A 26009-nucleotide genomic window follows, 5' to 3' on the forward strand; every position below is an offset into this window, starting at 1 on the left:
ACTACATACATATCACAGTTAAAAATAATTCTTTTTTTTAGAAGACTGAAGTCTGGCTAGGATGCCTTTGCTCGTAACAACAGATCTGCGTGAGGTACTTCTTCATACTCACAGGGTAAAGTCCCTCGTTATGCACAAGTGAGAATACATCTGAAAATAAGCTATTTGGCTACCTATGTGTCAAGCTTCATGCTTTTATTCCAAAGTGAATGATTTTTCCAGCTTAGGTCTTGGACTAATAAAATAAGCGGCATTTAACAGGTGGATTTCAGCATACAGCTTACACACAAAAGCAGGCCCAGCTCTGTATCTAGGCTACAGGGGTAGAGAATAAGCACTGGAGCACTGGTTGTGGCGATCTGCTGTTACCAGCCCGAGCCTGCTTCTGCAAGTGGCCCAACATCTACACCCGTATGATCTATGTGCACAAGTCCAGTCTGGGAACAAGCTCAAAGCAGAGGCCAGCACCGCCCAGTGCAGACCTGCGTCTGAAACCAGTACAGTCTTTACAGGAGTAGGTCCTCCAGCCTACGCAGAAGATCCTGTGTTCCAGAGTCAAGTACACACCTTCACCTGACCTTGCTCCCAGGCAGTTTGAAGCGCAGTCCGTTTCTCCGTACTGTTTTACTCTACTATCCCCAGGCAGCGGTACGTGTGTGTGTGTCCCACCCCCAAACTCCTCCGTGACCGACTACCTGGGGAGTAACAGCAGGAGTCCTGTGCTGGGGCCATTTCACTCTCCAATGTTGTCACTAGGTACAAAGTGCAAAAGTGTTGCTGTTCCTGCATCCATTAAAAACTTTAAAAACAGAACAAAACAAACAGAAAAGGATTTCCATAATAATTTGAAAATACATTAGTCTCCAAAAAGCCAGCGAACACCTGATAACCTGTTTGTGCCATATCTGCTCTCACTCCTGCACGGCAGCAGTCCAGTGGATCATTATCCTCTTAGCCAGCAAACAACACGCTACCTTCTTTGCATACTCTCCAGCCAACGGCGGACGACATCCGGGAAGTTGAGTTTTGATGGCTCGAACAGAAGAGACCAATTGCTAACCGACCCGAGATCCCGCAGCGAACCGCCAGGCCTCCAGAGGAGAGAGCACTGAGCGGTTCACTGGAATGCAGAGACTTCCCATTTCTCAAGACAGTCCAGCATTACGGCAAGTTAGCTACTTGGCCTCTGGCTTGGGACGATGCCAACGACTTCCCTCCCACCCCACAAAAACGTAAAATAAAATCCCTCCCTGCTTCATCCCATTTAAAGTGTTTGCATCTTTTCCTCTTATGAAATGTTTCTGATAAGGCTTTATTGCTATACAAAAGCGGTGCAAATGCTGCCCAAGGACAGCTCCATCAGGAACTTTGGTCACACGACTGCGGGACTCTTGTGCGCTGTCCAAGTCCCAGCGTTAGACCTGCTACCTTTCTGAAGAGAAGCTGAATACTGTGTGCAATAACACTAAGAAAATAGGACTGAACCCCAAATACAAAACAAAATCAAGGGAGAGAGGGAAGGGGACAAGGAACTAAAATTAGGCAGAAGGCTTGCTTGGGAAGAACCCCATCATTCCTGTGATGACTAACTGATCAATGCTACATTTAGACAATGCAAGTGTCTTTCAGAACAGATTGTTGGTGTTGAAACTGCGTGTCTGGTCCTGAATGCCAGCTCTCTCATCAATGCAGCATTTATTAAAAAATAAAATTAAAATGGAAAAAAAAAATAATTGACAAATTGCATCACCAGGTAGCAGCCTGGCCTGGATCACACACGTCCCATTGCATCTGTTTCATCAAGCAGGGCCATTTAATGTGGCTTCAGCACAGGGCAAGACTTCTTCTTTCCTAAGGAGAAACCCAAAGAGTGGTATTAGAGAAATGTAACTACTGGAACACATTCGCTCCTAAGTCTTACTTTCATCCTGGCTGGAAACTTTCCTCTTCAGGAGTATCTGAGCCATCCTTCCTCTATTTTTGTTTCTTCTGCCTCCTAAGACATTATTAGCTTCCTAATGAGAACCTCCTCCAGGTCCTTTACAAGATACTCCATTTAAAAATCAAAACAGAAACCGAGAAGTCGGCTCCGACCACCAATCACACAGCGTTAATTAATTTATTGCACCGGAAGTTTGGAACGCGACTGTCAGGGTCCCGAGTCCACCAGAAGGCTCTGACCTGACCAGCCTTGGCCGGAGCCTCCCCGGCAGCCTCCGCCACCAGCCTGGGAGCCGGGTTCAGGTCTTTGCCGGAGCTACACCGTACGCGCGGCTTTGCGCCTTCCTGCCGACCCGAGTCCGCGGCTTGTCCCGGGACCCACCTCGCCCCAGGACGAGGACGTGGATGGCAGTCGCTGGATGGGATCCCACGGGGTTTTGCCCCCCACCTTGCTGCCACCCGCGGGTCCCGGCGCAGCTCCCCGTGCCTGCTGGTGCACTCAGGGCCCTGACAGCACCTGGGGTGCGGTGGTGAGAACGACCGCCCGGGGGGACACTCGGCTTCCTCCCCAGTACGCGTTACACAAATTCTAGTGCTAGGGTGAGATGGGTTGTAAATTGTGGGCTCAAACGCTAGGCAGTAGCTGTGCCGGGGAGATGTAAGACGCAATAGCGCCGACAGCCAGGGCAGACTTTAATGGGAGCAGAGCTGAGCGGATCGGTTGCGTGAAGCTCAAAGTGCTGGCTAGAATTTCTTCCTCTCACCAAAAGTACCTAACAGAAGAAAGCCCCAGAGGACAGCGCAGATGTGCGGCTTCAGCTAAGCACCATCGCCTGAGGTTCAACCTAGCAGCAGCTCCAGGAGGACTGAGACACCCCAGAGAGGCCGCTGTAGCTCAAGAAGAGCAGAGGCTCTTCGTTGCTGATACAGATCTCTCTGGCCAGAAACAGGAGCTAGAGCAAGGCTGCGGAGGTGACAGCACTAGGCGTGCAGAAGGATGGGTTTCCACAGGTAAAAACACCTGAACTGTCACATTCACAAAAATTATTAATGTTTCTCCTTGAGATTACTTCCAATTTCAGCTATCAAAACACACTCCCACGTTTCCTCATAATAATTAAACTGCAAATGTCTACGTGTGTTGACCTGAACATACAAACCCACACTATCTGAGTATTTGTTCTGCCTCAGTAAGTAATGAGAGGGCCATTACTTTAACAAAACAGATGATTTGACAGCGCTTCTGGGAACGTGAAAGATACGGGCAATACATCGCAGCAATAGCTCTACGGTACCGGCAGTAAAATGCACTCCAAGACACTCCCGATGTACTACTCGCGTAGCCTGGACCCTACGCTGACGGTGGAATAACCGCGTTTGGGGATACGGTAAAATCCGATTCTCTGCCACAGGCTGGTAACGGAGAGTTTTGACCATCTCACCTGTCTTTTGTGGCTGTTTCCATGACAGCCGTGACAACAGCGGCGGTGTTCTGGTGCTCCTCCGAGTGCTGGGCCACGTTGTTCAGGGGCTTGGATGCTTTTGTCGTTCCGATGTCAGTGATGGCCAGCTTATCAATAACCATGCAGTCTGCATCACTGTGTGGGGAGAGTTCAAGTTCGCGTTAAAATGTCAATTAACGGGACTTAAATTCCAACAGAGAAAAAAAATCTTCCTCCTCTCCTAGCACAGGCCACAAAAATCCCATAAAGAAATAAGAAATGAAAATAAACTGGAACCGTAAAGCAGCGTACGCATCCTGGAGGCTGTTTCCTAAAAATCAACAAGACACCAAACAGGCCCGAAACCGGCGGCTCCTCAAGAAAGCCTTTCCCATTTCCTGCAGCAAAACCCAGCCTAAGAGGTCCCCGTGTATCCCCGTCGCCTGCCAACCAGGCATTTTGCCACCCTCTGCAACTACCTCCCCCAGGTGCGCTCTCCTACGGGCAAACACGGGGAAACAGCAGAAGATGCAAACATGAAGTACGTTCGGCCAAGACTTTGCAAGTTTAGAGGGTGCAGAGAGTCCCGTTTACCACTGGGAGCCGCGACGTGAAAGCAGGCGGCTTGCCTTGGGGGCACCCGCAGGCCGCCAGAACCAGGACACGGGGCCCCAGAAGAGCCCGTGCTGGAAGGAGCCTCAGCAGGCGCCCTCCTGGGGGAGGCAGCCCAGAGGAGCTCGCCTCTCCCGGAATTGCTCTCCGTCACCCAACACCGCCAAGGGGTCTCCACACCCGCTGCTCCTCCAACTGCTGGCTTTGGCAAAGTCTATTTCTGATCTAACGCTAGCGCCCGCGCTGCTCTGCTCTACAGACTTTCCCCGAGTGGCACCTGATACCTGTGTCTGCACCTAGAAAAGACTTAAGTACAGAACCTAAAATCCTGAGGAAGAAAAAAAAATGTTGAGTGGATGTTCATGAGAGGTATGTTCAGAAGCCAAACACAGCGAAATTAACTTGCTTTCAGTAACACATGAGACGAGAGATTCCCACGCCTGTGATTCTGTAACATTTCCAGTGACGTCTCCCTGCGACAAAACAGAAGCTCAAATCCTGAAAAAGGAAAAAAATCGCTAGCACAAAACCTCCAAATCTTCTACATTTGTATTATAAAGACCCATATTTCTAACTGGAAAAGTTATTTCTGTGAATATCTTTTTTTGCCTTCTAAGGCAGAGGACAAGCTCGCATGTGAACGATCTTCCTCACAGTTTTAACTCAGTCCCAGTTTCAAGAATGATTTATTTTCCTTTCCGAGAGCACGCCTACAGACGTGGAAGGAAAGTTCAGCAGATGACTGAGCTGGAATCCTGTCACCAGCTGCCAGGGGTCTTTATAACGCAGACATATAATCACAGTCTGGTAATTAAGACATGTGACAGAGATTTTTGAGATCAAGACTCTATTTCTGTAGCTACTTTTCTGTGTGCTCTTGAAACAAAAAAAAAACCACATAAAAATGAGGAATAATGAGATCAAAACATTTATCTTCCTGAAGGGCTAACATGCTCTTAAAAAGAAATACCACAAGTAGAAAAATATACCTTAGAGAAACTGCAGGGGATAGATGAGAGCAGAGAATTGAGTATGAGAGTTGCCAGAAATGTCATTAGAAAATGACTTCCCACACAAGAAACTGCAGCTCGTGAGATTTAAATTGCTCAAAGATAAACTTCTTAAATTCAATCACTACAATTTCCATGACACAGGGATTCCGATGTTATGAAGCCCTGACCGGGAAGGGGGCATGGAAATTTATCTCTCTTCAACAGGCTCACAGAAAAACAACGCTGGACACGCAAACCTCCGTGGAAGGACACGGACAGGCCAAACTAACGGGGTAAAACAAAACAAGCAGTTTGTGTGGAACGCCGAACGCTCTGACCCACGCAGCACGGTTAACAACCATATCCAATTCTGGCCTAGAATAAATTTTAGCCCCTATAAATATTTTGCATTAGTATTCCTCTGGTCAGCTTATTTTTAGCAGCTGGCTGCGCCCCTTGATCGCCAGCCTGGCATAACCCTGCTGGCAGGGCCGCCAGTCAAATGGCTCACCTCCGGGTCCCCAAACAGCCTGGTTACGAGCTCCAGACCCTGACCGGGCTGGGGGCAGGGAGCCCACCCCTGCAGAGAATACAGCCGTTCTCTCGCGAGGCTGGTAAAGGCAGGCTAAGGAAGAAGAGTTATCAGCAACAACGTCCGTATCTACTGTAGACTCTGCCTAGTTAAGCTCTGCAAGCAGAACTCTAATGCTTCCCTCTCCAGAAAGAATGAGGAATTTTTAAGCTCCAACTCAAAGCGACTTGTACAAATTTTCCAGCAGCAAGCGTAAGTCTGTCCAGAATTGGGTCTTTTTTCACAACGGGCAGCACAAACAGCTTGTGAATGCCACCTCCAGCCGTGCCCACTGGGCTTGCCAGCACGCCAGCCAGGACAATTTCCCTTTATGTCCACCAAGTTCAACATCGTAGCCAAATTCTGCAATTTAACCGCCAAGTTTGTAAATACTCCTCTGGAGGTCACTTGTAACAGAGACTCCTCTCTTCCCACAGCACCGCAGTGCTTTCCGAGATACCCCTAACCACCCCCAGTGCACAAGCTGAATGTCCAAACTCTTCAGTCTGATCAGAAAAAAAGACTAGAAAATATGTCCTGCATTATCAGGCCCAGCCGTCGTGCCCTCTGGCAGGTTAGAACAGAGTTCGCACAAAGTAAGTTGGACACGTCTCTTCCCACCCAGGGGCTGGTCTGGTTTCTCCTCACCTGCGTGCCCGGTGAACACTGCGCTCAGCGGAGCTGCCCAGGCTTGCTTCCCCCCGGGTACGACACAGCCGAGCCCAACGCACCCTGAACAGGACAGTCTCTACTGACCTTTACACAACAGGGCTTCTGCAGGAGGACGTTAAGAAGATCGTCTTGGGCTCTAGAGGCAGAAGGAACTTTGTCGCAGCAGCAGACTACTCCTGCCCGGTGACCAGCAAGGTGAAGGAAGCAGTTGATCGATCAGCTGGGCATCTCCGGCGGGGTAAACGCCGGTGTGCTATTGCAGGCACTGGCAAGGAACACCTCCTGCCGGAGGTGGCTTCGGAGCGGGGAGTTCAGTGGGTTTTGGCCATAGTCACCCGAGGGTGCCGAGGAGAGGAACACCCTCCAGTGACAGGACTCAGGCTGCTCTGAAGCATGGCAGGGGATTGTAAAGAGAGGGAAGGGGAACTGAGTCGGTCATTCTCGTTTACTCCTCCTGATGTGTTTGTTACCTGACGTATTTCGTATCTTAAACGTCTTTCGCCTTGGTTTGTCTTTTAGGGCAGCACATTCCCTGAGGCAGGTCCCACCACATCTCCTCTGGGTGACGCATACTGCCAAGCACTCAGGTTTCATAGAATCATAGAATCGTTAAGGTTGGAAAAGACCCTTAAGATCATCGAGTCCAACCGCTAACCTATCACTGCCAAGCCCACCACTAAACCATACCCTCAAGCACCACGTCTACCCTGCTTTTAAATACCTCCAGGGATGGAGACTCAACCACCTCCCTGGGAGGAGGTTTCACGTAGAATAATTATGTTATAAATTACAATAATTTTAAGCTCAGAAGTATTCAAAATACTACTTCTTGAAAAGCGCTTATGTTAACTGATGTGTACGGGCGTTAAACAAGGAAGGCTACCGCAAGACCTCTGGGCGAAGTCGCTGGTGTCTGTGCAAAATCCATGGGCGCACACACACGTACACAGGAATTGCCTCGCCACTGGGGAAGGTGAACCGCTTTTCTGCTTCTGCCAACAACCAGACGAGAAGGCAGCCACGGGAAGCCGTGACAGTATCGCATCTGGTTCGAGGCGGCTTCCAGTGACCTCTCCCAAATGCACGCACGTTGCTTTAGACGAGGGACTTGAGAAAATGAACTCTGGCTTCTAGCTGCCTCTGGGGAAGGTTCCACCTCCTGCTGGAAGCCCAGCAGGGATGAGCTGGCACAGGGTGCAGGACCTGCTCATCCCACACCCGTGTGAATGCTCTGCAGAGATTTGCTTTCCACAGGCTACTGAAAACTTGCAGCTCTCTCAAGTAACGAGTTGCAACTGCATCAACTTCTTAGAGAAAAATCTGCCATAAAGACAGCACGGAGTTCTCAGCTTTTCCTACATGTAATATAATACATGTAAATAAGGAATATGTATCCTCCTTCCGGACCTGAGGTGCTACAAAACAGTTGTTCATTCTTTTTTTGCTCAACGCCCAAATCCTGCAAATGCAAAGCTTCCTCAAACTAACCACGCAACTGTTGTCCTTGAAGTGCAATTTCTCCTTCGACAAACAGGATTCAAAGTTCACACTTCAACAGTCACCAAAGCTGTCACAAAACCATTCTGTATCAAAACTGATACCCAGTTAAAATAAAGTGATATGCTGTTCTAGTTAGGAAGATGAAAGCATCAGGAGCTCGCTTAACTTTTGATAACAATTCAATTCTTCCTGTAGATTTATAGAGAAAATACTTCAGCATCGCAATTTTTTTAACACCTCTCTCTTGCCCGGTTTCATTACGCAACCTTCTTTTTATCACCCATTTTAGAGCAGTACTGCAAAACACATCATGCTCTCACCCTGTCTTTCCGCCGGTCTGTTTACTGAGAGCCTTTCGGGTCTAGCAAGACAAATTAAGCTCTAACAGCTTTGCTGGTGGTTCAAATTAGCCAAACTGACCCTGAGTTGCACTGCCAGATGGAAACCCGCGTGCTACAGCCCCTAACGCGGCTCCTCCCGACGCCAAGGGCAATACTGATCTACACCTCATTGCCAGCGGGTCTGCAAAGAATTCGGGCTGTAGTCCCAAACGATCGGAGAGCTTTATGTATTTCAGGAAAGAAGGAATGAAACAGCCTTAGAGTTCTACCCACCTCTGAAGCTCACTACTGTGGCTCCTGGGATACACTTTAGATATCCTCTAGTCTCTTTGGTAAATAATTAGTATCACAGACAACAAAACACTGTGAAGACACACTAGGAAAAACATCGGTACCTTAAACAAAGAAGCAAGATGTGTATAAAAAGCATCCCTAAACAGAAGCCTCATGCTCGGCACACAAGCAAGTCCTTAAAAACCAGGCTCTGCGACGACCGACCGCAAGACCAAGCAAGAGATGCAAGGGCAGCCGTGCTCCACACGCTTCTCAGCACACTGGAAGATGATTTGTTGGCTGTTCATTAGACGAAGTCCCACCACACAGGAGGTCCGGCTTCCAAACTGACATGTGATCTTCCATTACAAAGGCCAACAAGTCAGCTCAGAAGATCCCACCAACGCCAGTTACTGCGCCAAGTGTTCATCTTTGAGTGGAAAAGTTTTCCAGTGAAATGGGACCTCACATTAGTCACTTATGTTTCTTTCTGAGTAAACGTACGCTGACATGCAGCCAAGTTCTACAAAAATGGTGGCGTCGTGCTCCATGCCCCACTTCCCACAGCACGCGCGTTTCCCCTCGTCGCCTGTTCAAAGCATTCCGGCGACTCTCTGCAATCAGGCAGCAAAACGAGACACAAGCAAGGCAACCGTTTCTCATGCTGATGTTTCATGCTCATCACGTGCGACGGCGAATCTGAACGTCAGGCAAGATGAACAGTCAGCAGGCACAGAAAAGAAAAACATATCCCAAGATGGGAGAGCTCAAAACATCCACTGTGACAATGTCACCCCACTCAGCTTGGGAAACTGGAGGATTATTTTCTCTACTGCACGTAAGCGGACGCTGCACCAGAACTCACTGCTCAGTTTTCAGCCAACGGCCGCCCTGCGCAAGCCCTGGCCCGGACCCTGGGGACCCCCGCGCGGTGCGGAGCCCCGGTCCCCTCCGGCCCCCATGCCCGGAGCAACGGGAGGAACCACTGCCAGCTGCTATTTCTGAGCTATTTCAGCAAGTTAGGGCTGTCACTGCTGTTAGAAGGGATGTTAAGCACTTTCATCCCAGAACCGTGTGGGATCAGAAACAAGAGGAGACTTTTGCAGGGATTTTACAGAAACTGTAATGCAGAAGTTGCAGAAATTGCTGGTGTTGTCTCACTTTCACCTCAGCTCTAAGGAAACGGCTGCAGCACCTACGGTGTGTCTGCCTCCGAAGCTGAAGAATGTACTAAATGAAAATCGGTATCACACAGGTACGGAAGAAATGGATTTGGGTTTAACAGACAGCAACTACTATTATTCAGATGGATTCCGGCCTCCCCCCTCTAAACTTTCTTTTTCAGTTGCTTATCCAAGCCAGGCGGGCGAGGAGGCTCTGGGGAGAAGGGGACAGTAACATGTTCAACCATTAAAAAAAAAAAAAAAAGAAAAAAGAAAAGATTAAAGGGGAAAAAAAGCATTTCAGGTGAAGTTAATAAACTGAAAGAGAAATTAAAAGTTACAAACATCCCAAGCCCACTAACACCAGACACAGCAAAAGCTGGGTTTTTATTCTTATTTTGAAGCGCAGCTCATCTTTTAAGAAGCTGCTTCGAAACCTTCTTTGAACAACTCAGCAGCGAAATACTTCAGGACAGCTTTTGAAAATCATAAACAAGAAACGCAAAAGCTGGGGTTAATGTCGTACAATTAAAAATCAAGCACACAGACACGGGAATGCAAGTCATTTCCCACAAAAAGGGCTGCTCGCGCTGCATGCGCTTTTGCATCCGTTATCCTGCTTTCGCCACGAAATGCGAGCCTCGGGACCTTGTTCTGCCGCGCGTGGATCGATGACCGCCGGCAGCGTGCTGCTGCCCGGGCCGCCGCGCCTGCAGAGCCCCCGCGTTTCACCTGTCCCGTTCATCGACTGCTTCTACAACTTCAGCAGGAATTTCCCAGACCGTCACAGCTCGTGCTTGCTCTGAACAGCTTCGAGAACGCTCATCCAGACACATACTGGCACGACTACACCTCTCGGATCACTCAGGATCAGCTTGACTATTACTACATTTTTTCTGGCAAAACGTAAGGCCTGATGGCACGTACTGTGAGATAAACGCAATACGCGCTCGCCTGCTTGGGAAAGAGGCGGAAAACTTGCAAAAGTTTGTTAAAATGGCATTGTTAATTATTAAAATAAGTTAAATAAGTGCATGTTGTAACAGGAGCTATTTTCAAATACCACACAGCTTGCAATTCTGAAAGCCTTCAGCCTCTGGAGACCGCAGGCGCCTGCTGAGCTGCCCTGGCCCTCCCGCTCAGGGAGGTCAGGACGGCGTTTCTGCTCATCGGGCAACGGCCCTCTCTGGACATGGAAGTTTGCACGCTTGCTGTGACACACTCCTCTTCAAATGGAGCAGTTACGAGATGTGCTTATTGCACTGAATTTCTCTTTTTGTCTCTGATCTCATCCAGAAATTACAGCGAACTCTCGCCAGCTCGCACAGGGACCGGGAAAACTCATTTAAATGGACGAGCTCTAGAAAATAATTAGTAAAACCCCACAATTTAAAACAGCATGAAAACTTTTTTTTTTTTTGGGAAAAAAAGTATTTTGTAAAAAAATCGCCTTTGGAAAAACACCAACCATCGTTTTATGGGGTATTACAGCATACAAGCGAAACGTTTGTTAGTGCTGTTGTGAGAAAGTCTCAAGAGACTTGACCATGACCCCGTTTAACGGGGCAGCGATGCCAGGAGCGTGCGCGTTAGCAAACCGCAGTCAGCAGGGCTTTCCTATCGTCATCCCGACCAGAGCATGAACTTTCCTTTTAAAATAATTTTTAAAAAGTCCTATTTGCAGAAAGAGCTCACAAACAGGTGGAACGGCAGAAGCCCAAGGACACGATGCACGAAACCGCTAAAGGCCGTGTTTGCTTTTTAACGGCTCATCAACGGCTGCGCTGACTGTGCGCGTGGTTTCACAAAGGACTACACGCAACCTCAGTTTCAGGTTTTCGAAATAGAATTTCTGGGATCTGTTTTAACTGATTGTGAAAAGATGAGCTTTCCCAGTCCAACAGCTCTTTTCCCAGCCCGGTATGAAGTAACTAATGGGAGAAACTACTTGTCAGGTGGATGTTTGGAACCCTGAGAAGGTCATCGTCATACATACCCTCTGACTGCAGGTCTAAATACTCTGAGCAATACCCACAGCAAGAGAGAAAGGCGGCAAGAGAGGCAGAAAAAGAAAAAGCAAAGAAAGGAAGAAAAAGAAAACAGTAAAGATCGCTGAAAAAACAGACAAAAGAGTTAGCTTTGGACCCGTACCCTCAGGCGGCGTTCCTGCCAGGAGAGCGTGCAGGAGCATCCCAGAAGCTAGTTCAGAGTACAGTTGCGGAACACGGCATTTTCCACATAAAATTCAGATCAACATACAAAAAAGCAGGAGATTCAGTACACCGTAAAAAGCATCCTTCTCAAGGCTAACACCCACATTCTGCAGTTATCGAATTGCAGGACTTGGCAATACTGGAAGCTCTTTAGTCAGAGAACTTGTGCAAAGCTGCTTTTTTTTTTTCCACAAGGAACTACCATGGAGAATTAAGATACGGGAGAGGATGTTAGCTAAATAAATTTGAAGTAGAGAAGTTACCTAAATACATCCGAAACGCCTTCTTTGTGTATGATTTTTAAACTACTGTGGCTACTTTAAGCGGAACTGCCACGAGGGACGTTCGACTAAGCCACACAAGGACAAATACTCTCCAGAGTTTAAATTTCAGGGCAGTACGGGCGGGCAGAGAAGCATCAGCAGTTAAGATGGCAATCACGGAGGGTATTAAAGGCACGTACTGTAACATCTGGATCTTTCATGACCCCAGTGATGGCAGAATCTAGAGAGTCCTTGTGTAGCTCCAAGGAGCATTAAAGATCTGCGCTGTGGATTTCAGTATTGCCGGGAGGAAAGACCCATTTCCTCAGAAACAGGAATGTGGGGTGGTGAAAGTTCGGCACTTCTGGGGCAGCGCTTGGAGGAAGCCATCAAGAATCACACGTTCCATCGGAAAAATCCTTAGACTTTTAGTACAGTTCATTTCCTTGGAACCATTAAGGAACATGGTAAGAAGTGAATACAGTTGCTACTGGCCACGTGAATTTAACCGCATCTGCTCCAATAGGAGGCAGATTGGCTTGGGAGAGCTGCGGATACCGGGAGGTCGCTGGACCATCACTGGTCGATATGGCCATTCATACACTGGGAGGAACCTACTAAACAGATCTGGAGCAGCTGAAATCACCATCTATGTAACAGGTTTGTGTCTTCCCACAGCTTCTATTTTGATTTTTGGCTACGGTTGTAGTTGTGGAAAGCTACAGACACCTCTGAAGTGGTGACTGTGGTTATTCAAGTATTTACTTTCTTTGCCAAAATGGAATTAGGTTTGTAGAATTGCAGTCATGCGAAACCAAGCAGGTTCTGGAAACCTTGTCCTCATTGGAAGTGCCTGAGATATATACACTCATTTAGAGAGAAAAACACATTCACAACTACACTGCCCGAAACAGCAGCATAGCCCACACCCCCTAACCAGCCAAACAGGGAAAACATTTGCCTACCTGCTAGGAAATAAACGGAAGGCATGGGAACATGCCGAGGATTTACACTGCTAGTGTGAATCGAGACAGTCACGTGTGTAATACTGCTCTACTCAAACACCACGCATCCAGAGAGGAAGAACATCTGGAGCACAGAGTCTGTTTTAGATACACATGCCAATGGATTTAATTAGATGTAATTCAAGCGCAATGGAAACTGGAAAAGGAGATGCTGCTTTTAGCACAGCAGGCAGTGTTGTTCTTTTCCTCACCTTTCATTTTCTGGGAAGCCCGTCTGCCTGGCCATGCCATCCCTGTGCATGCAAACTAACTCAATTTACCCGAACAGCTCTTCAGGTGCAATCACTGCAGGCAAAGACATCTCGGGCATCTCACTCACGTCAGGCATGAAGAGTAAAGGCCATTTGAGGTAGACATCAGAAATAAAAACCAGTCACGTTATTAAAAACTCGGGTCAGAGCTGCCCAAGCAAACATACCTTTGGTTAACTTCCTCCCCTACCTTTACCTAGTTCTGAAACCCCACTTGTTTTCTGAGCCGCTGCTTTTTAACGCCTAGTAGCTGTTTGCTGGAGTGTGTACACATGCCAAGCAGCTCACGTTGGCTGTCCAAAAAAGTCACATAACCACAACATTTTAAGTAGTAAATACCTGATCCTGAGTCAGACGCATAAAATTCAGGGACTCCAGCTAGTTAAATCATACCCTACATGCTCAAAAGGAGTATGAGAAAAAACCCAAATATCTTAAAACTGGGTAGTATTTCTGGATGCACCAAAGTGAACCAGATGCTTGCTGCTTAGAAAAGCTGTCTCCCCTCTCAAATGATTTGAGCAGGCTAGGTTCGAGCAGTTGCAATTCCAACCAAATTGCTGCCCGAAAGCTAGCAAGTCTCAGGATCCGCTGTATCTTCTGGCATTTTTCATTTTTTACCATTTCTTGTCCATAAAGTACTACCTTGACAATGAGGGGGAAATGAGAGCTTGAGACACTGCAACGCTCCCCCTGCAAGACCGCACACTGCTTCCACGTCAGACCTCGCACTTGCCGTCGTGTGAGGCTTTGCTCGACTCTTCCGTGCGATCTGACCTGGCAGCCCTGCCTCGAGCCCAGGCCCGATCTCTTGTGCAGACAGACAGACAGACGGGCGATGCTTCTGTGACGTGGCTCAGTGGCTAAAACGAGCCACACACGCTTCCTAAAATAAATGCGTTACAAACATTGTCTTAAAACAAAACCCCTGCGACAAGAAAGCTGTAAGGCGTCCTCACAAAGGACATTTGGAACCACGGTGTCTAAGAGGGAGAAGTCATACGTTAACCCCAAGCCACGCGAGGGGCTGCAACCAGGGCAGAGCAGGACCCCGGCCCAAGGAGATTCCTTTCGCACCTGGTGAAAACAGCCTTCTCGTTTTTAGCATCCATAGTCAGCTTGATGGTTTCCTGGCCCGAGCCTGTGCTGATGGTTTCGGTGACGATATCAGCTTTATCCTCCTCCTCCTCGCTGTCGGAGCCTCCAGAGGAGCTGCTGTCTGAGGCCACCAGCGGCGCTTTCCTCGTGACACAGACGTTCCAAACACAGGGAGAGGCAGTGTCGACTGAGAAAAAGTAAAGAATTCACATTGCAAAATGAACAAAAACTACAGGAACAACTCCCCAGGGACGGCCACGAGTAAGCAGGGTGGTGTAAGATGGAGTGGTTAGAACTACTGCAAATTTTGAGATGATAGTTTCTGTGCAGATCCCGCAGCGTGCAACATTATTTTAGCAAGTAAGGGGGGAAAAAAAATCCCAACCCCACGAACCAGTGGTCTCCACCTGCCACCTCCTGTCTGTGTTTCACACGAACAGCAGAGCAGACTCTGCTCTTCGCTTGTTGGACGGTGGTAGCTCTGAACGGGGGCTTACGGCAGTCCCTGGGCTCCCTGCTGACGGCGCCCCAGCTCTGACAACTCGATGGGGTGTAATTTAAGCAGGCATACTCTTTGAGGTGTGCATTGGTTTCGGTCCCACACACAAGGAAAGCCTCTCACGGAAGTGGCAAAGAAGTGCTGCAGTCTCAGGAAGTGTTTTTCTTCCCGAAGTTGGCAGCTGCTCACACAGCCTGACGCGAGGCGTGGTGCCTGACTGAAGAAGATCACTACCTGGGCAGACTCAAACCGTGCGCACACGTAAAGCGATCATCTCACGCGGTGTGTGCTCTACTGAGCCAGCCCCGCTCACGGGGCAGAAAAAGGCACTGTGCCACCCCTTCCAGTATTACCCACCTTTCAGCGGTTACTGCAGGCAAAAGTTTCATTTAGTTCCATCAACACCCTGTGTTAAATCTCATTTTTCCTTGCTCAGAAAGGAGGAGGGAAAGAAATGCTGGAGCCCTCAGCACGGGACAGACACGGGGCTGTGGGAGCGGGGCCAGAGGGGGCACAGAAATGCTCCGGGGGCTGGAGCCCCTCTGCTGCGAGGCCGGGCTGGGAGAGCTGGGGTTGTGCAGCCGGGGAAGGGGAGGCTGCGGGGAGACCTTATTGCGGCCTCCCAGTGCTTAAAGGGGGGCTGTGGGAAGGGTGGGGGCGACCTCTTTAGCAAGGCCTGTTGTGACAGGACAAGGGGTGATGGTTTTAAATTAAAGGAGGGGAGATTTAGACTGATATAAGGAAATTTTTACACTGAGGGTGGTGAGACAGTGGCCCAGGTTGCCCAGAGAGGTGGGAGATGCCCCATCCTTAGAAACACCCAAGGCCAGGCTGGACGGGGCTCTGAGCGACCTGGTCTAGTTGAAGATGTCCCTGCTCACTGCAGGGGGTTGGACTGGATGGCCTCGAAAGGCCCCTTCCCACCCAAACCATTCGATGATTCTATGATTCTAAATCAGACTGAAGCTACCCGACTGGCTCAGCACAATTACTAATAGTATAGCTTACCCTATCCTTTTAATTTTTGGCAAGTAATTTTATAATCAAGCATACAGTTAAAATGGGACTTTTGAACAATTTATAAATTAATCGTTTCTGTGACGTCAACTCTTACTGACTTAAATTTCATCCTTTTCTGGCTGAACAGTGTTATCCCAACAAGCATTCACGATTTCTGAGTCACTGTTTTAACAGACTGGTCTCCGTACAGAAGAGAGCCTTCAAGTAAGAAAAGGCAGACGACGCTGGAGGGAAGGTCTCCCCAGTAGACTTGGCACGCTACGCAAAATTTCCAACAGCTTAAATAATACATCTGTTTTGTCTTGTAACATTCTCACTTACAGTTCTTGTCCTGACTCTGCTTCAGGTTTCCAACTGAATCACTGCTTTCTGTGTCAACAGGAGAACTGCATCGTGGACCTGATTCAGAGCTAAAGTGGAGGGGGGAAAAGCCTTGAGAATGAAGTACAGATATCTTGGCTGTGCTTCTAAGTACCCCCACCAGAAGAAATCATTAGGGCTTACTCTTTCTTTACACAAATATTTTTATCTTCTAAAAAACTTACTTATTTTATACTTTTAGTGTAGCAGCAAGTGATGATACATAAAGTATTCCTATATCGTAAGACATGAACGCTAACACCATTAGCGGCGCTGGAAGGCAAAGGCAAGTGTGAAGCCCTGATGCAGAATATTCAGATGACATTAAAAAACAAAAGGGGCTCCAAGGGGAAGGGAAAGGGAAGAATAAAAGATTACTGTCGATGTACTCCACCAAAGCAGATTTCAAATATTCTTTCATGCAAAAGTTATACAGAAATTGAAAGAATGTGTGCCTCTTACCAACAGAAAGGCTGGAAGTCTGTAAACTTTGCCCATCCTTTCTCCTCTGGCGTGGTGTTCTCTGGGGCTGCTGAATCCCATACGCTCGATCCAACATCCATGGCAACACAGGGTGTGGGGGGCTTCGAGTTCACGGGCTCGAATGGAGCTGTCCATCCAGACCCTGCAGACACACAACAACGGACTCTGGAATTCCTGGGAGTTTTCAGAATCTTTGGCCATCCCAAAAATGTTCCAAAGTCATCCCAGAGACAAAAAACCCCAAAGACCATCCAATGGCAGCCCTTCGAAATCTACAGGAAGCTGCCGGCCTCACACGTTACAGGGAATCAGCTTGAACACCCTCTTCTGATTCATATTATTGTTATCCAAAAGAGAGCAGCATCAATTAAGAAAAACGACGTTATGAACGTCTTCATTCTGAGCCAGCGATTTTCAGCTGAACTCCATGGGCCTTAGTTTCCTGCAGAAGCTAAGCGGCATGGCTTTCTACCTTTTCAATCACTCACTGCTTAATTGTGGCACTTACAGGCAAGGAATCGATACGCGGATTAAAATGTTTAAGATCACAGAAGAAAAACTAAGAACATAATTTGTTTTTACAGTCCCAGTCTACTCCTTACGCATTAGAACATACTTCTGTTCCTACAAATCACAAATTTTTAAAAGCATTTTTCATTACCTTTTCTCAAGAAAGAGAAGGGACTGCAGAGGTTTGTTGCGCAAACTGTTTGCATGCAACAACACAGAGGAGGAGAGATCCACCAAAAATGGAACCAAAATTTGAACCAAAGTCTCTAGAAGGGTAACTAAACCGAGGTACACGATCCATGGGTCGCCGCTGGTGTCATTTATAGTGGTTCTTCCTACTAAGAACAGAAAGTATCTGACACTGCCAAATGGGTGCGGAGAGCTGACTGCTGGAATAAACACGCATTATGCTCGCAGTTACACTACGAAGACATCACCTATAGCAAGAAACCTTTTAAAACGGAAAACTCTTGCACCAAACAAGGAACGGACGTTAATGTTTTTGCTCCTTTATTTCACCTGCCTGAGTTAGTTCTGCTGACGACACCGTGTGTCTCATGAACTTACACAGCACCGTTTGCATTGTGATGTGGGAAAACCTTGCCCCTCCACAGTCTTCCTCTAGGCATCGTAAGAATGGGTTTGCAACGTGCAAAGTAGAACTAGGAAGGCAATTAAGCAGAAAAGGCAGGTACCTGGAGCGTGGAGATACTTGGCAAGGGCCTGCATAATGCTCTTAGCATATAGTGTACGGAGTTAACATCATAATCCTCCACTAAAGTTTTGTTCATCAGTATTTGTACTACAGGGGCTAGTAGTATTATTGTAGTTGGACCTGTGTGGTTGTCTGGCCATAACTGAAGGCTCACACTGCTGGTCTGAAGAAGCCGGCCAGGGCTCAATCTCACCAGTATTTCAGGGGCAAAAAAAAAAAAAAGCAGCGTGGGAAGTTCACACTTCTCACCTGCACAGGAGGAATTACAGAATAGCCCCAGGAACCTGGCAGTGTGCAAACTGCTAGTCTGCAGAGGTGATTACAGACTCATTTCAGAGGGGATGACGTTACTTTAAACTCTTTACCTTCAGAGGAGTCGGAGTCTTTCTGTTCAGAAATATTATTCTTGTTGTTTGCTGGGGAAGGCGATGGCTGCTGTTCTGTCTCCTCCTCTTCTTCCGAGTCCACACTACCATCATGATCTCCGTTCTCAAGATCACTTTTTGACGAACTCTCTGAGGTCTGAGACGCTCCGAATCTAAATCGCGGAACTCAGAATTAGAAAAGCCCTTACAGCAGGCAGTTCATGCCTCAGCTGCTCCCTCCCTGCCCCAGGGAGAAAGCACAAACTGTGAATTGACCAAGTGATGCGGAACGCCCTTTACAGGGCTTATCTCCCAGAAGGACACAAAGCTCAGGCACCAGCAGGCACTCCTCTAGGTAGGGAAGTCCCACTGCAGTCCCCGAGCGCTCTGCCTGTTGAAATGCATCTGCATTGTAACGGGAAATACGCTGCAGTGACAGAAAGGTTGGACTAGATGAGCCCTGAGGTCCCTTCTGACCTGGGATTCCGTGACACACTCAGGGCTGGAGATCGATAGGAGCAGGCAAAACAGTAGCACAGAGGTGGGACGCTAGTGTGGTGTTGATTCTGCGTCTGAACAAGACAATCAGTCTATTGATGCTAGGCAAATAAACACTAAAGTCTTGGCCAGTTTCCCTGTCTCATTTCATCGTATTTCCAGACTTAGTGTTATAGAAGTAACTTTATTTAACGACTGACTATATCAGGGAACTGCTGGAGCAAGGCCAGCGCAGAGCTGCCAAGGGGATCAGGGGCTGGAGCATCTCCCTGGTGAGGAAAGGCTGAGAGACCTGGGCTTGTTCAGCCTGGAGAAGAGAAGGCTGAGGGGGATCTCATCAGTGCCTATAAATACCTGAAGGGTGGGTGTCAGGGGGATGGGGCCGGGCTCTTTTCAGCGGTGCCCAACGCCAGGCCAAGGGGCCACGGGCACAAGCTGGAACACGGGAAGCTCCACCTGAACATGAGGCCAAACCCCTTCCCTGTGCGGGTGCCAGAGCAGGGGCACAGGCTGCCCAGAGAGGCTGTGGGGTCCCTTCCCTGGAGACATTCACCCCCCGCCTGGACGCGGCCCTGTGCCCCTGCTCTGGGGGTGCCTGCTCCAGCAGGGGTGGGATGGGGTGAGCTCCAGAGGTCCCTTCCAGCCCCCACCAGTCTGTGAAAGGGATGAAAAATTGTAAACGATTTGCAATGCCGGAGATGCACCAGGGGAGGTCACTCATTCTCATGCAAAACCTTACTTTTCTTCTTCTAACACCCCGAAAAAGAATATTCTGTCTATTGCCCTGAGCCTTACAATACTTTCAACCTCCTCCTCTCCAGATATGAGGAAAAGAGTAAGTTCTAAGTATTTCAAACTAAGGGTGTGCTTTTTAAAAATCTTTGATAACACACTCAGTAATTAGGTGTTTCCATCATTATTGCATTCCCTCAAATCCGATCTTTGTTCCACGTTCGAGACAAACCACCACCTCTTTTCGCAGAAGTGTGATATGTAAAACACTATTTTATGCCCGAAAAAGGCATCATAGCACATAAATAACAATGAAACAGGCACTTAATAAAATGTACAGGTTCAGAGCATTGGGGGAGGCGAGAATTTAAAAAAAAAATTTTTTTTTAATTGATCTTTTGTTTTCACCTTACCGTGTTCTTGATTTAACTTGGGTTGCATAGGTTATCTCCTTCTCTTCCCAGATATCTTCTTCCTCCTCGTTATCATCAAACTGTTGGATCCGTTCATTGCAGCAGGCTTCAAAGAGGGAAGCATTGGGCTAAAATAATATTTAAAAGAAATCAAATTCCATTCATTCTTTGGTGACAGAAACAAGAACTTCAATGATGAGGAAGTTCCTAGAACAGCTTTTGTACGCAGCTAATACCACGAAGGCGTTTGCATTTATTTCATTTTACATCCCAAGTTGTGCAACAAGCGGTGTTCAGCTGTGCAAGAGTAATCACAGCACAGTACGCTCAGGGGCGGCAAGGCTGTGATAGATCAAGGAAGAAACACAACCGCATCTCAGCCTACACTGCTTCCAAAATAGCAGGAGCTCCCGCGCGCTGCCTCATAGCTGTTCTGTTACGTGACCCTCTCTGTACCCCTCGGAAGTGGCAGGGATATGAAGCCACTGTAGAAGAGGGCTGGCAACAATTCCTTTCAGAATACATTTGCAAACTGACCAGCCTGGAACTCAGAGAATAAAGCAATGCCACATACGCAAACCGCCCCCCGCTTGGACTGACAAGCCCCGGTGCAATTTCTCTCAAAGACGGCGTTCTTCCTGACAGAACTGCAGGGAGCCTCTAAGCAAATATGACAATACTTAACCCATGCGCAACCCCCGCTTCAAAACATACAGCCTTCCATCCTGGAAATGAGTTTTCAGACACTGGGAAAGAGCGCTATCCTTGTAAATACACAAATGCTCTGCTTATTTTTGAGCCTTCTGGGATCTCTCAATTCAAAACTGACTAAGTGCTGTCCTTCAGATGGTGCAGTCCAAACCAACAGCTGCATTAGAATGCCATCGCACTCAAAAATTGTCTACTCAGGAAAAAAACGAGTTAAGGTAAGCATATAAACAGCTCTTGGTGGCTGCAGGCTTAGCTGGCAGATTCAAAAAGAAAACCAGTTTTCTGTACCTACAGAGCACTGCCTGGAGCAGCCGGAAGAGAAGGAAAATAATACTCGCCGTAGCACTGTTTAAATAAAAAGAAAGTATTTTAAGACTAAGGAAACCTAAGTCTTAGTATTGACTGAAATAAGCTTCGGTCAGGAGATGAGCTTGGAATCACCTCTTAAGCCACTGTCCCGCCCCCTCGGGGGGTACTGATCTAGGTCAATAGAACAGAGAAGGCAGGACACAGCGCGGCGATATTTAGACCCGTGAGAAAGCCAGTCCTCTCTGTTGGCATTTTTTCCTTGACTGCGTATGGTAAGATTATTAAAGTGAAAATAAGGACAATAGATTCACACTGCAGAGAGAGAGAGGGAAAGATTCCTCCAGTGTAGAGTACTACTTCTGGAGATCCTCACCAACACAATAAAACATAAGGAGATCCTCCGAGGGTACGTGTCATGCCCCGAGTTCCTTAACCAGACCCAGCTACGAGTCCAGTTACCAGTTTCATTCACCGAAATGACATACCAAGTATTTTTTCTTTCAAAATGACAACAGTTAATTCAAGCATGAACTAACTTGCTGGAATCCATCCTACTAAATATCCCAAAATACCCACTTACACTGTCGTCATCAGCATCTATATTGAAGTTTATCTCTGCGATCCTGTCAAAGGGAGCGCTGCAAAAAGAAGGGAAAGAAACTTCAGTGATGGCACAGAGTAACGAAGCACGTCTGCAGCCCCAGCACAAGACCAAGGACGGCTAACCGGAGACACTCTGTAGGACCGCTCGGTGCCTTCTGCCTTCGTTCCCTGAATATTCACTCCTTGAGAAGAAAGATTATTCTGTATTCTTGAATATTTGAAAAAACACGTAGGGTTTCCATTCTTAGCTCTGAATGAAGAGCCTCTGTTGTTATCTTGTTGATGCGGTATTTTGAGGCTTCACGGCTGCCACAGCAATGCCTGGCTGTTAGTTTGCAGCCCTCACGGTACCTATGCAGAGTACAGGCTACCTTAATTCTTTTCACTGGGTCTCTCCAGCTGAACCAAATCTTATAGAAAAAAATCCCAAACTCCATTTAATTAGAAAGAGCAGGAGCTGGCAGCCAGCTGCTCGGGGACCCCAGCCCTCCGCTCACCCAAGAACTCCGCTGGGTTCCCCAGCATGAGACAAGACCCAGAGGGACTGAATTCTGCACGGCGGCACACAGCCAGCAATATCCTCACGGGATTGCACCTGCCTCTTTTAACACAATTACAGTAACTTCAGAGAATCTTAGTGCACCAGTGGCTCAGCAACCCCGATGCATGATTAGGGCATGAACACTGCAGGAATCATTAAATAACCCAGTAATTTCTGATTTGGACCTAAGAGTGTCCACTGTAAGGACAGCAGAGGGTGCTACAGGCCAAAAAACTCCAACCCACAAGCACAGTTTGGAGCAACGCAGCGTTTTTTCACCATATCTCTACGTTTGGACAGCATTATTTTCTTTTAAAGAAGGCTGCTCAGTTAGTGAAAAATACTGTCATGCAAACCGCCAGGACATTAATACTTCTTACAATATTCAAATTCATATCTGCAACAGTTTTCAACAGCTGGAAAACCGATGACAGGGGGCACCGCTCTCGGGATCTTCAATGCCAGAACAGTTCTGCAGTATATTCCTCCTCACAGCGGAGGCCAGCACATCCCAGTTACGGGCTTTGTTCCGCTTCCCATTCATTTTAAAATGGCCATTAGGTACCTTCAGCAGCTCCGCACACAAGTCAACTCCTCCCCTCCGCCTACACACGTACGCGAGTTCAGTATTTGCTGCTATCTGATAAGAAGTTAAAAGTGTATTTTATTTTTAAAAAATGTGTCGAACTAAGTAACCCATGTTCAGTTGAGCTCCTACTCTAGCCTGAAACTCTTTTGCCTTATTGAAGTTCTGGACACCTACAATGCTCGGGAAAAAAAGGACAGGAAAGCTGGACTCCAGCGACTTTCTCCAGGTTAGAATCCAGCTCCCAGCTGTTTGGGAAACACCTTAATGGAGCTCCTACGACCCTAGGGATCTTATGACTCTCCACTTTGATTCACGCTTGAAAGCAACTCCGAAGCAGGCAAACTATTTCCACATTGTCATTTCATTTAAGATCTTTCACAGACCCCAAGAGCTGCCAAAAACACGGTCTGAGCAGAACCAGCAGAAGACTCCTCGGTACATCAGCAGCCAAAGAGCGGGAGCGGTGCGGCATGCCCAGCGCCTCCTGGGCTAAAAGCGTCTGTTCCCGCCAGAATTCCAGGACACCAGGATCCTGCAGTTCTTCGCAGAGCAGCCCCAACACTTGCCGGCCCATGAGTGTCACCCCTCGGAGGGCACGTACGGCGGGAGCTGCCACCCACTCTGCCCGTCACCTTGGATGACAAATAATTCCTTTGACTGAGACGAACATTGCCTCAAGGGAACGGGCAAAATTGGTGAGCAGGAAACACACTGGGTTTGACACTTCTGTCAATAAATGACTACTAAATGGTTACAATTTCTGAACCATTCTGGACAAGCCGGATAATTACGGTCCCGGTCGTTTCCTTAGCTACGATTTCTAAGGTGAGAAGATGAGCTGCGGTGGTGATTACACTGGCTCTTCCATAAAAGCAGCACCAGTTCTGAACATGGAGTTCGGAAAGTCACATAACACGAAATCCACCTAAATCTGCCTTTTCTGAACTGTTATTTGCTCCTGCCTTATCTCTGTTTCCTTATTCCTAAGAGAGCTAGTGGCTACTTTTTGATGTGGGCTTCATCAGACCACTATTCTTTCTACTCCTCGTTTCAATAAGGACTTAATGCCACTGGAGAATATCTGTATAATTGCCCAGAGTTAGCTCTAACGCTCTGCCTTCTGTGCAATTAGATTTATTCTAGGTTATGGCTGGATAATAGTTGCGTGTTTTATTTAAAATGCTTCTCTTCAAAGTGAAAAAATGCTTTTCCTTGGTTCTACAACTGTCTTTGGAGATCAGGGGTGGGCTCCTACAGAAAGAAAAGATTGTCAGCTGTTTTCCAAGCCACTGATCAGTCTTCTGCTTGTTTCAAACCAACGGAGGTTCATTTTAACACCTGAACCAGAAGGAGAAAGATTAGATCCGAAGAGGCTTAAACGCTAAATGTAAGCCTCCTCAAGTTTTATAGACTTACTTGATATTATCATCCTGGTCTGCAAATTCCTCATCGTTAAAACCAAATTGATCCACAAAGTTAGCTGTCATCTGCTGGATCTGGTACTCGGAGAAGGCCTGAGCAACAGAACCCAAAAAGAGCTATCATTAAGGTGTCCAAAGATATTGAATTAAGTTGGCTGAAAACACATATTCTAAAAAGCATTAAAATCACAGAAAAACGGACAAACTTTGAGAAATCATCTACTTCAACCCCCTTTCTCAAAGCAGGACCCCAAACAGACTTCTGCAAGTCCAGGATGGATGCTGCTCTGATCTGCTCTTACCTTTTTCCAAGGAGAGTTAGCAAATTCTCCTAGGAAACCACCCGTTGGCTTCATTATTCTATTAGAACATTGTATTGGGTTTTTTTCATTTGTTTTCCCCTGATGCAGTACGGAATTTACCTTGCCGCAACTTAAACCCGCCACGGACATCGAGAAGGTGCTTTTCATTTCCTTGGAATCCCTTTTCCTTGTAGGATAAGGCATAACGTCTCCACATAATCCTGTCTTCTCCTGACCAAATGGACCCAATTCTTTCAGCTTGTGTTCCTATGTCACGTTCTGCACCTCTGATCACTCCCACTGCTATCCTCTAGCTTACCTTTTGCTAACAGAAATCACTTGTGAAGCTCGCCGCCTCCAACCGGACGTTCAGAGAACGGGAAAATTACCGCATGTGTCTTTGGGGCAACACTCCCCCGCCACGCGTCTGGTTTCCCACAGCAGCCTGGGTCTTCTGCTTTTGAGCTTGCACCTCAGGGTCATTGCCCAGATCTGCTCTGGTCACATTGCTGCCTACTCATCCATGCCTCATTCTCTATTTATGAAAAGGATTGCTTCTGCCTCCAAAGCAAATCTCACACTTGCTCTTAGGCGTTGCATTTATTTTTTTTTTCAGAGCACGTCTCCTGTTCGGAGGGTAATTGCGAACGCTGGCAGGCAGCCCGCTCCAGCTCCAGCTGCATCCCCGCAGCTGCACTTTGTCGTGGCTCCGCTGCCGGTGACACCAAGTACCTGCGTCCCTGCCTGAGGAGCTCTGCAGGCTCCTGCCAATATTTCTACTGATACTTGTCACAATCAAAAACAAAACAATTTTTTCTCTTTACAAAGACATTTTCCCTTTTTAAATCTGCTTTCTAAGTATCGGCTGAGGAAAAGAAAGGTATTTGCAAAGTCAGAGTAGCCAGTTAGTATTTGGACAGAAGAATAACTACAAACTATTTTCAGCTCACTTTTATCCCTACCTAGATTTCAGATTGAGATTGTCTTTTCCCTCCCCATAAGTAGCTTCCTACTAAATAGGTTGAAGCTCTTATGTTCTGCTAATGCTCTTTATGTTCTTATCCTCAAAAGAGGCTGGAACAACTTGCCTAAATATTTCACCCTGAAAAGCAGCTTCCATCTACTTGATGGAGCTTTAGCAGAGTGCCTCCGAGTTTGAGGATCCCGAGGTCTTTGCTAAATGTAAATGAACCCTTAATTACCTCCGTTTCTTCCTAAGTCAAGCCTTTTACTGTTCTTACTGCTACTGTTTACTGCTCTTTACTGCTACCATTTCAGTACGGCTCATTCAGCTTTTAACAGAAGCGTGCACAGCCCAAGAGGAAGCAGAAGCCCTCCGTCAGCTCCAGTTCCGCGGCCGGTAGGTGATGCACACTCCCTCGCTGGCTGGGAAACACAGCAGCTCACGGCAGCTGGGCTACAACACCAGGACCACCCAGCCCCCTCGTGTGGGGAGAACCAGGAAAAGAGCAAGGAATAGGCAGTGCCTCACAGAAAGGTGAGGCTCCTCATGTACGTGGGACTTGCAAGCAGTCTGAGCCAGATTCATTCCCGGCTGGAGTCTAGACCATGTAAGTTACT

At 47.5% G+C, this 26009-nt stretch overlaps 1 protein-coding gene across 4 annotated transcripts in view; it reads right to left on the reverse strand.

Moving 5' to 3' along the window:
• Window positions 1–1676: 1676 nt before the first annotated feature.
• Window positions 1677–26009, reverse strand: part of PPP6R2 (protein phosphatase 6 regulatory subunit 2) — a 108729-nt gene continuing 84396 nt past the window's right edge. For all 4 annotated transcript variants that reach the window (XM_064441450.1, XM_064441422.1, XM_064441429.1 and 1 more), the window contains 9 exons: window positions 24122–24219; window positions 21553–21610; window positions 19953–20080; window positions 18310–18482; window positions 16699–16861; window positions 16198–16286; window positions 14337–14544; window positions 3384–3539; window positions 1677–1851 (listed from right to left, as the gene is read on the reverse strand). In XM_064441450.1, the coding sequence (XP_064297520.1) occupies window positions 1800–1851; window positions 3384–3539; window positions 14337–14544; window positions 16198–16286; window positions 16699–16861; window positions 18310–18482; window positions 19953–20080; window positions 21553–21610; window positions 24122–24219 (1125 nt within the window). In that variant the 3' untranslated portion in view covers window positions 1677–1799. The remainder of the gene's footprint in view (window positions 1852–3383; window positions 3540–14336; window positions 14545–16197; window positions 16287–16698; window positions 16862–18309; window positions 18483–19952; window positions 20081–21552; window positions 21611–24121; window positions 24220–26009) is intronic.

Source organism: Phalacrocorax carbo, chromosome 1 (assembly GCF_963921805.1).
Source record: "Phalacrocorax carbo chromosome 1, bPhaCar2.1, whole genome shotgun sequence".
NCBI classification, from domain to species: domain Eukaryota; kingdom Metazoa; phylum Chordata; class Aves; order Suliformes; family Phalacrocoracidae; genus Phalacrocorax; species Phalacrocorax carbo.